At 47.1% G+C, this 11,103-nt stretch overlaps 1 protein-coding gene and 1 non-coding gene across 2 annotated transcripts; both read right to left on the bottom strand.

Annotated features, from left to right (window-relative positions):
- Positions 1 to 1,524: 1,524 nt before the first annotated feature.
- LOC131283101 (protein daughter of sevenless) lies at positions 1,525 to 10,744 on the bottom strand. Its single transcript, XM_058312667.1, has 8 exons — positions 10,314 to 10,744; positions 5,412 to 5,718; positions 3,914 to 5,297; positions 3,543 to 3,612; positions 3,202 to 3,459; positions 2,874 to 3,122; positions 2,693 to 2,803; positions 1,525 to 2,594 (listed from the first exon to the last, which is right to left on the bottom strand). The coding sequence occupies exons 1-8, from the start codon at positions 10,386 to 10,388 to the stop codon at positions 2,142 to 2,144; spliced, it is 2,907 nt and encodes a 968-aa protein (XP_058168650.1). The 5' UTR covers positions 10,389 to 10,744; the 3' UTR covers positions 1,525 to 2,141.
- Trnay-gua (transfer RNA tyrosine (anticodon GUA)) lies at positions 6,364 to 6,457 on the bottom strand. The gene is made up of 2 exons: positions 6,421 to 6,457; positions 6,364 to 6,399 (listed from the first exon to the last, which is right to left on the bottom strand). It is a non-coding gene; the product is annotated as a tRNA-Tyr (tRNA).
- Positions 10,745 to 11,103: the final 359 nt, after the last annotated feature.

Raw genomic sequence — 11,103 nt, forward strand, 5'->3', positions numbered from 1 at the left:
GACGTTCCGTTCGTCGACACTGCGGTTGAAGCTGCGAGGAATGCGAACGTGCTTGGTTTTCCCCTCTAGCGTTTCCGTTGGAATCCACATTGGCTTCCCGCGTTGTTGCAAAGTGTGTTGTTGTTAAGTTTGGTTTGTGTTCCTGTGTTGCGCCTTGGCATTTGGTGGCCGACTGTTTGGCCACGGTTGAGATTAGGTTAGATTTCTCTACAGTTGACGCTTATGTTTCGATTTTGTTCCGTTCCGTTTTCCGTTTGTTTTCCAGCGGTAGTTAACTCTTCCCCCTTTCTACGGTGTGGCGTGTTGCGTAGTTTCTCTTGAGAGTCGAGTCTATTCATTTATGGTTTTTCTTTTCATGCCGAATGTTGCTGTTTGTTGTTGATTCGTTTTCGTTGCAGAAATATACAGCAGGATTTCCTGAAGGATTACATTATCCACTGAGCCCGCGAAACGGAAGTGAAGGGAAAGTAAATACACCGCCGTCGCCGTGGGTGTGACTATCAGACCTGAAAACATACACATCTTGTTAGTTTGTAAGTCGATGATGGGGAAGGGAAGATAGGACGAATAAGAAACCAGTTACTATAATCACCTGCAGTGTCCTCCCCTCTCCAGTGTACGGCCATCCATATTTGATCCTTAGCTTTCGTACCCTACAAAACGGACAACTTGGTTTTGGAAAAAGGCTACTGAATTGATCACTTACCACTGGGCGATATTTATATTTGTGTGTAACTTATATTTATAAAAATCCCTTTAGAAATGTACCACTAGAAGCAACCGACGTGTGTTCGTCTGAACGTTAGGAAACCCCTCGCTTTAAGCCTGTAATCCCCTTTCCCTTGCAATATTCTATAGATGGAAGTTTCGGAAAATAAACCAACAATAAAACATTGCCTAAATACCACATCTCGTTATGCGTTAGTTTTAACTGCTTTGTCTATTTGTATTGATTTATTATCAGCATGAGATAAACGTTTTACTTCTAGCCAACCGACCGATACCGCACTTCCGTGCGTTTAGGTTTTCTACAAAGTAGGCGGTGGTGGTATTGGTTACGATACAAATAAAATGGAAGCTTAAGATTGAAAATACATTACTCAAGTGTAACAAAAGAATGAAGAATGTTGTAATGCAGAAGAATTGCTACCGCATCGAGCTCATTTCATCCCCGGTAGCAAAATAAAACCTTACTGATAAATGCAGCGCAAAATGGATTGCATCGTTCATCTTTTTTTTTTTTGTCCTGGTACGTCAATCACGTGAGCAACGTGGAGCCAAAATGCTGTTTGTGGTTATCTCTATACAATAAAATCATCTTTTCGTTTCGTTTCAATTCCATGCTAGAGTGTTTAACAGTTACAATTTGCTCAAAGCTGGAAGCATAGTATTCCTACCGAATACAGTGTGGATTAATTTCTAAAGTCATGCTAATGTGATTAATCACCGATTACTTTGTTTCTTGTATATGTATATGGTAGTAACCGAAATATGTAAAATTTCATCTCTTCATTCTCTCTCTCTGTCTCTCTGTCCCTTCCCATAACGCAAATACTAGTGTACTCAAATGGTTTCCCCTCCCATTCCACGCAGTCTATCTGTTCGTCTATCCGCACCTTCTTGTCGTTAAATGTTTGTCTCAGTGTTGTTTTGAAATCACAGGCGCTAGGCTACTATGTTCGATCCGTGTTTTCGATCGTTTACATAAACGCGCTTCGCATTTGTTCTAGATGATGATGGGTACTGCTTTTCACAACCCCATGCGTATGTTAAAAGGTAAAAAAAAGAAAACTGTTAAAAAAATAATCCCTCAAACTCATTCACACCGTTGTTACGTCCGCGTTTGGATTATATACTAACGTTAACAGCTTATATGGAGTAAGAGTAGATAAGGCAAATTGCATTAATTGCACTTAACTATGTTCGCACTTTTCACCGTGTTTTACGTCTTTCCATACTTCTTCGTTTTGCCAATGCCCTTCTATTCGAGCCCTTCTCTTTGGATCAAGCTTTCGCGATACGAAGCGTGAACAAACTGCTGTACTGGTTTAAAAGGTGCTATTTAAAGGCGAAAGATCGAATAAAGGAAGCCACACACAGAGAGATGGATATCGTTGCCCTGAATTCATCGCCCCAACCGCTTAGGACGTTTGATCTTTCAGCCGCGATTGGGCACGCGTTAGTTCGGAGTCGGCGCGCACCCGGTTGAAGGCATCGGTCTTCACAAAATCCACCGTCGTGTACGGTGTGCGACTGGTTTGGACCACGGGTTTCGGTGTCACACCCGTTCCTGCTCCGTATGACGATTCTCCATCCCGATGATGATGATTATGATGATGGTGTCTCGAGGAACCACCGTACATTCCCGACGAACCGGTGGCAGAGAGACCACCATCGTTGACGGCGGAAGACGAAGTGGCCGCTAGGTTTTGGGAGCCACTTGTCCCGCTGTAAACACCACCACCGATACTGCTCGGTCCGGAGTAGTTTGTGTTGGCGGAGTTCGATTTTTGCGGACTGCTCGAGTGGTCCAGATCGAGATACTGTAAACGATCCTCGTTCTTTCCCGCGGCACGTGGAGATACCACCGACAGCTAAAAGGGGCGAGGGACAGAGAGCGAAAAGGAAATAGTAAATCATAACACAATTCCAATTTCCAATTCCAATTGATCTTAAACCCTCATAGACTCACCAAAGACATATTTGCGTCCTGCGTGTTGCCATAGGTACTTTCCGTGGCTTGATTCGAAGCTAGATTCAGCGCGACGGGGCCTCCCTTGCGACGCATAGAATTTGTCCCGAACTGTTCGAACGAATATACAAATAAACAGATTGTCTACGAAACTCTTCTCACTTTCCCCGTTGTGGCCTACCTTTGGTGTTGCCGGTTTACGTGTGCGATCAACGGTCGGAGGACTTTTGGCTGCCTGTTGTTGGCCACTTCCGCCACTCCCTCCACTCGCCGGGGGTGGTGGTGGTACCGGTGTGACTGGAACGGTCGAATTAACGAGTGCAATTTGCTGCTGCTTTACGCCCAGCGTAACTGATTCGATCGATTTCGTGATATCCAACGTCGAACGGGGCTTCAGGCGACGATTGATGGCCGGTGCTGAAGCGTCAGGCTGTAGTAAAACAAAAGGGGAAAACCGGCGTAACGTTAGCTACATTCCCAACACAAAAAACCAGCAACAACTCCTGTACCTGTTCACTGAAATCAAAGCGAAACACATTTCCCTCCACCTTCGTCGGGGCTGCGTTCGTGTAGCAGTGAGGACGGGGGCGTCCGAGCGTACCGCACTGGCTACCGCCAAATTCACTGATCAAATTCGGCGTACTCGATGCGACCAGATCGCAATGGCTGAGCGGCGACAGTAGGTCACCGTCCGCCAGATGCATGCTACTTCCGGTGGTGTACGGATGCTGATGGGAACGTGGAATATCGTAAAACTGCTCGATGTGCTATGGCGATAATAGAAAAATAAAGTACCAAATGTTAGAAACGATAGAGGGTAGAGAGCATGAGTAAACAAAATTATACTCACAGCAGACGCTTCCTTCGGTCCAATGGCGGGGGAAACATTTTCCGTATCGGATGAAATAAATTCTTTGCTCCTGAAAGTAAAAGAAAAATCCCATTAATTACTCGTAAACGTCAAATCCTCTATAGCAAACCGTTGCTATGGCAAATAATGTGGGTTGCTTATTGCACCGTTGAGTAAGTAATTAACGACTCTAAAGTTTTTTCACAACTATGTGACTCGACTCGTTGAGATGATTACAAAGAACTACAAAACCGACATTAAGTGTTCAAACCGATATCCGGTATGAAACAATTTGGTCTTTTTCATACTTGCTCTGTGTTATCTCATTCTTGCCATGTTAATACAAAGTTTAATAATGATTCACAACATACTTTTCGATTCCTTCCAAATTCATGCTCGTTCTTTTCGGTGGTCTCGGCGGGGCTCCTGCTGCTGGCCCAGCGCCTGCAGCTACGGCCATAGTGGACCCCCCATTCCCTGAAGATCCGGAGATTTGCTGCAACTTCTGAGATTGTTGCTGGTGCTGTTGTTGTTGTTGTTGTTGTTGCTTTTCCTCCGTATTGGGAACTTTGGAAAATCGCTGCACATACGTCCATCCAACGGCATCGTTTTCGATGGAACTGTCCGACGGTCGGGTGTTCCGATCGATCGTTCCACCAGTACCGCCGTTACCCATCTTCGCGCCACCTTCTCCGCTTCCACCCGAGGCACTCGTGCCACCTTCTCCACCACCTCCGGCGGCATTTGCCGTCCACTCATCATCGGTGAAGACACTCTCCGAATCGGACGGGCTCGATTTACCACTGCTCGGGGGGATCACGATGCCACCGGATGAGCCGGGAGTGGTAGCGATCTTCCCCGATGCTCCCGTTGGCGTTACCAACGACGAAGGCCCGACCGATTGACCGCCAACGTTGTTCCTCTTTGGTGAGTACGGTTGCTCGTTGTTGACGAGATTGAAGCCAATGTTGGTGTGGCTCCGGGGTGTTTCGTAGAACCGTGGATCGAGTGAATTGAGCGGCGTTACCGGACTACCCGAGTAGCACTCGCTGATCGGTATGTAGGGACCGGATGAGGTGCTTAAGGCCGGCGATGGTTGCTCCGGCCCACTATCAAACGCGTTCGAGGGGGACCGTTCGGTGAGCTTTAAATTTTCCGGAATTTTCTTACGATGGTGCTGCTGTTGCTGTTGTTGCTCAATGTTCAACGATTGTGTACGCATATGATTCACCAGTGGACTGCCTCCGTTCGCGAGCAATGTGGCGGAGGACGTCGAAGCTTCTCCATTTTTGCCACCCGGTTTCCCGCGAAGCGATTGGGATCGCTCAATGATCACGTCCAGGTTCGAGTACGCTTCGGCATTCGTTTGCGATGGATGCGCACCACCCAGCTTGGCCTCGCATATGATCGTCTCTCGGTTAGTGTAGTCCATCGATCGCAAGCCCATCATCTCCTCGTTCTGGTACGTTCCGTACGGGTTGTATGCCGCCGTTGCGGTACGTTTCGGCATTTGTTGAACGGGTGGTTGTGGCTGCGGAACCTGCTGCTGGTGCTGCTGCTGCTGCTCCATGGCAGCATCTGCCGTCACCGAGTGATTCAGCATGGTCGTTTCCGTTTCGTTCGACACGTCCGTTTCCGTCTGCTGCACAGCGGGAACGCCGTTGCCCGCGGTGGATCTTGTAGGGGCTCTCGTTTCCACCACCGTTTCGGCCATATTGATCGCATCGGCCATGTTGATCGCACCGATGTTATAATCTACACCAGGGAAGACGAAAAACAGAACCATTTTAGAAGCGTTTACTCTATTAATAGATATCGGTGCAAAAATGGGCACACACTATCGTTTCCTCCCTCTCCCCCGACACTCACATGGGCGATCGTCGACGGTTTGCGTTTCCTGCAGGCTGCAAACCTGGCAGATACAGTTCACCCAGCCACGCATGTCTTCCTCGGTGTCCGCCGCCAGGTAGTACGTTCGCGTTGGCGTCTTCACGTCGAACATGTGCGCGTACTTTTCCTTCTGCCGGTCCAACCGTAGCCCCGCGTCCACCTGTTCGCACTGGTCGAGATCGATGGTGCCCTTCAGCTTACGGCATTTCCGATCGGCGTAGTACTCGAGAAAGAACTGACCCGGCAGTTCGCCCTGCTTCAGCGTGAACCAACGTCTTCGCCATCGCTGGAAGGAAAAGAAAGAAGGAAGGAGAAATCGTGTGAGACAAACACAAACCGTTGTTTATCGTTCGGACTCGGCCAATAAGGATGGACGCTCGGAAACAGCGTCACAAAACGACGTGTCTTGCGGAACCGTTCGTTTAAACCGCGAAATGGACACACTATGAAACCGCGACACAGCGGGATGGCGGGGCGGGGGCTCAAAGGGGGAAGAAGTGTGGGACTCATTCTACAATGTTGCACAGAGAAACAACAGTATACGATGACATAATTGAGACCGCGGGGGTGGTGTTTCGGTCCGAATGAGTCCATCGGTCGCGCGTTCGCTGGAAACATCCAAAGCAACATCCAACATTGGAAATCAATAAACAAAGTCTTTGCTGCTTGCTTTCCCAAAGAGCGCACGAGTAGAATTTTAAATGAATCATTCGTCAAGTTGTCGTTGACGGTGTTGTTGGCAGAGAAAAAAAAACCTGATTCCCGGAAATCGTTTCCTTCCCTACCCTTCTTCCATCTCTGGTATCAACAAAAAAACAAACGATCGCCACCAGCCTGAAAAGTTTTTTAAACAAACAAACTCTACCAACGGAAACGCTTTTCCAACGTTCAAAATCGTACGAAAAAGTTCGCAAAAAAGTTTCTCAGACACTCCTTCGAACCGGATTTGAACCAGTGACCTATGGATTTCTATCGCTCTCGCACAACTCTACAGTCCACCGCTCTACCAACTGAGCTATCGAAGGCGCACACACTTCACCGGCCGTTTACCGTTCAGTATATACACTACGGCCCCTCTCTACCAACCACACACGCACGCGCTAGACTTGGCGCTCCTCTCTTCCTCCCTCGCCCCAACGGACGCTGCCCTCCCTCTCTGCGCGACTCTTGGACCGCGACTCTATCGCGCAACGCACCGCGAGTCGAACATTCGCTACTACGCACCGTGACCGAACTGAACCATTCCAATGAATGAACTGAAGAAAATAAAACATCTTTGGCACCCGCCTGTGGTGGACAGAAAAGTGAATGGACACCCTCCTGCTGCTGGCGACGGAAAACACGCTGGTGGTGTGTACTAAACAACACCTCCCTCTCCCAAACCGATGGGCCCCCTTGATGCCCTTCGCTGCTCGAAGATTCGCGTATGCTTTAAATGCCACCACAAGAAGAAAAAAAACATCGTTTATTTATGCAGCACACGAAGAGAAGCGAAGCGAAGAGAAGAGTAGAAAACAGCTAGACAAGGCAGGAATAGATAAACTATGCAGAGACCTTAAATTTTCGGGTCTGGTTAGCGTCCGTTCGATCCCACCGGAACCGTTGCTTGATAAGAGGAGGTACCGTTTTGAATGGCTTGCAGTGAGCAACACCCTTTTGCCAAGCATCTCCACTATAGAAGCAGCATCCACTTTATACACCCAACGGTTCACAAACAGTTTACAAATAAACTTGGCATTTTCACGAAATTGTTTAAATATCTATATTAGGCTGTATTATAAATTTTTAAGTTAAGTTAATTCTAATAAGTTCAGTTATGATCATTATGGGCACATTTTGATCTTTGAAATACTACACAACGCAATTCGAAGAAACGATGGTAGATCGTTTGTGAAGGGATGCAGCATTCGCTAATTATTAACAAATGGGGCGTGGTAGTGGACATTTTGAAAACATTTATTTCGAATATGCTTCGTTCGTTTGCCGATAGAACGGGAGAAAACTTACTCGAAGTCTTTAATCATCACCCAAGGCGAAAAGAAAGTGCATCCGTTCGTAAAGGGCATCATGGGTATGGGTTAATTCGATATGTTTGTGTGCTGGTCTTTTATTTATGCTGGCAACATTTTAAATGCATCCTAGCGATGGAGATGAAATGTGAGACCAAATTCGTTCAGCAAAATACGTGGTACATGCCCCATTCTCTCTTACGTTCCTTATGTCTTATCCTCATCTTCCCAAGTGATCCCCAATCCATCGAGCCTTCGCGTTGGAATGGTTTAATTAAGATTAAATGTGTCCTCAGCATTGGTCTTCGTGCTCAGATGAAGACACTTCAATGCTTATACAATCCCCACAACTCTTTTTTTTTTGTTGGAGGATAACTTCTGATTCACTTTAATCAACGAACGGAGTTCACATACCCAATTTAATGTCGCATCATGGGCAGTATCAACAGCCAAAAGTAACAAAAAACGAACCATCACCAAACCTTCAGACCGACAAATGGCCGGCAGAATAATGTGCAATCGTGCTGACGAATCGAGCGAGCTCCCATTTTAAATCGACCTCGACGGCAACGGAACCACGAAGCATGTTTATTCGAGGTAACGAGAGGAGGAACCGTTCTCACCCTCATTCTACCCCTTCTATCGTCGTACGTCGCAGTAAAGTTTTCCACAGTGAATCTCCCGTACCTGGCACACTATGCACTATCTGGCCATCCTCGTAACGCTCTGGTCACGCGCTTTATTATTGGATTGGATGCTATATCGGGCTGGATGTGGGGATGGGATGGATGCGTTCACAAGCTCCCACGATACGCCCGCCCCGTCCCCCGTTCTCGGCTGGGTTGTTTGTGCGTGTGGGAGTAAATTGGTGGCCATCATCGCGATCCCATCATCACCGAGCGCCGTCGAGAGATGAATAGAAGCATCAGTTTTGTCTCGCCGACGATAAAGACGACGATGGGATGAGATGCACTGGAATCGGTGCATATCACCGTGGACAGCCTCAACGGTTGTTGGATGACCAGTAGCCAGTAAATTCCATTAGACACAAACAAACCGATGATCTATATAATATACCGTTTTTTTCAGTAAACAAATTTGATCCTAAACAAACAGCCCACAACATTGCGGTATCAATGAAAAATACTAAGCATTTGTGTAAATATCATTTTCTTGCCAACAATTACACAACTCTCAAAATTTAGCATGCAATTCTGTCAAGAAACAACTGTACCAACAAAATTCCAAACAATATCGAACATCCTCATTTATTCAATATGAAATGCCTCAAAGAGTAGATTTTAAAGCTGTTAAAATGTTTTACTTGGTTTTAAAAACCTACGGAATGTTATTTGAACATTGCGTGTTTATAAAAAGTAAGCGTGAATTCATTTGAACTCAGTTCCACAGTTCATCACCCGATCAAATGTCTACAAATGGGATCCGTGTAAACTCATGTTACACCAGACTCAGTTTAATGACTCCGACTTTCCACAAGGTCCGCCCTTTCGCCGACAAGGTGGACAAGTCTGCTGTAGGAAATCTAACGCCAAAGATTAAATCCCCTATGAACACCGTGAAGGTCCAGTACATCCAACTCACAGCGGTTAAAGTCTTCGCCGTGCGGCTGCGTGTGGACCATGTGCAGCGGTATGGCCTCACCGAGGAAGTAGAGTTGGTGGCCAAGACGAACAGGAAACATAGGCAGATCAGCTTCCAATTCAAGGTAAGCACATCTTGTTCCTGTACATTTGTTTTCTTCTCGAACACACAAACACACACACACATACAAGCTCTGTTCGACCTGGGTGGGCGCACACCGGCCAGGCGACGCACGATGCTCATACATACAAGACGCGCGGGAAGAGAACAACCCCGTAGGAGATCTCATCCGAAGATCACAGGGCGCGAAAGCCGCGCGAGAAGAGGAGGTAAAGTGAAAACGCGATCATTTCTCGTATTTCGATAGATTCGTCCGGTGTGCCCCTTACCGGCATCCCTTCGTCCCCCTTCGGTGAAGCCGGGTGGGTCCGTTGATGGGAGTCTAATTAGAGCCGGTCTTAATCGCGGAGGTCCGCCACAATCCGGCACTAGACGGGACGGGTGGGTTTCATTCTCGGATTTCCTATAGTTTTGCCTTCAGATGGTGATACTGATTCAATCCAGCGAGTTTATAGCCTAGCCAGCCCGAAAACATACAACTTATGCTTTGTGGTTGAGAATGTTGCATTTGATAAACACAATAATGTCCCGACAAATTGGTTGCTTGGCGAGTCAACTCTCACGGGGGATATTGGCCGTAATTTGCATTTAAACCTTTGTACCTATGACATCATCAGCTGCGAACAAAACTGGCTCACTGCTGACCCAGCCCTGTCGAAACAGATGTGCAATCGAGGGAAAATGGTATTGATTTTTCCAGGCAGCTAGCTTTTACCTCAATTGTCCAGCCAGTCATTAGAATGCTGTCTAAGCCGGTGTGGAGGATTTGAGAGAATCTTGTATGCTTTCTACTTTCTTAACTACGACAGCATGTTTCATTCCATGGCAAGAGCTGATCAGCTTAATATTTTTGGTGTATAAAAAACCAGCTGCATCTGTACATCGGAACATAGTGGAGTGCTATGGCTGGTTTCCATTTTTCCATAACAATTAGCAAGACCATGGTCGCGCTTTGGCCAAGGCCGTAGCAATGGAGCGGGACCGGATGGTCCCACTGGAAATCGCGAATGTAGGCGCGTCGACGACAAAAGCGCAGACACCTAGACGGAGCATGACGTTACGATGACAGGGAAGTGCGAGTCACAGAGGTGGCGCGGGAATGGCGGATTCTGAAAAGGAAAACGAATAATAAAATAATACTATGACTCACCGCACGCCAGATTCGCTTCGTCGGTGGCGATTTGATGAGCCAGCCCTCGTGGTAGACTTCTTTATTCGTTGCCATCTGGTTGGAGGGATTCTTATCGTTACGATGCTTTTCTGTTCCTCTTATTCGCCCGTCTTCAGCCGGTATATTTCACGTTCTCTACGGTCCCCACCAGCTGGCTGGAGTCGTTCGTTTCTGCCCGAATGGTTGCTTCGATCGATCGGTTGATAATTCACGGTAGGTTTCACGACGTAAGAGGAGTGCTTTGTTTCGCGAATCAGCTTCAAGGTTCTACGTTGCGGATTCCACCCAGAGCAGACCGCATTGGGATGAATGCAAATCGATGTCTATCGGTTGCTAATTTCTATTTTCAAACGAACTTTGCTTTGTTACTTTGTAGGTAATATTCGTGAGTCACCTCTCCGCAGGAACCTCAGAATTGATGCTTAACGTAAAAGGTTGCTGACTTTTATAAAATTAAATCTAATTGTGAGGGCAATAAGAGCCAGAGTTTTGAAACGTCCACCATCAGCTATCGATCGGTTGTGTCTTGGCTGTTATTGTTGACTGCGATGCATTTTTCCAACGTGCATCCATTTCCAAAGGTCGACGTGCGCTATTTAGTAACTGGTGTCGCAGTTCCCGTCCGGCATCGTCAGACCGCCGGAGAAAGTCGGTTTGTTTATGCTCATCTTCGTTTTGCCGGATGAGCTCCGTTCCGCTTCCCTTTCTGTCGCCGTCGTCAAGTGATCTTCTGACGCAGCCCGCACAAAGTAAACCGTTTTTATGTCGG

Source organism: Anopheles ziemanni, chromosome 2 (genome assembly GCF_943734765.1).
Source record: "Anopheles ziemanni chromosome 2, idAnoZiCoDA_A2_x.2, whole genome shotgun sequence".
In the NCBI taxonomy this organism is placed as follows: Eukaryota; Metazoa; Arthropoda; class Insecta; order Diptera; family Culicidae; genus Anopheles; species Anopheles ziemanni.

Coding starts and splice junctions, on each gene's coding strand:
- LOC131283101 (XM_058312667.1), bottom strand. CDS start 10,388: ATGGCAACGAATAAAGAAGTCTACCACGAGGGCTGGCTCATCAAATCG. Junction 5,298..5,411: donor AACCGTCGACGATCGCCCAT/GTGAGTGTCGGG, acceptor TCCCTGGTGTAG/ATTATAACATCGGTGCGATC. Junction 2,804..2,873: donor GTAAACCGGCAACACCAAAG/GTAGGCCACAAC, acceptor TCGTTCGAACAG/TTCGGGACAAATTCTATGCG.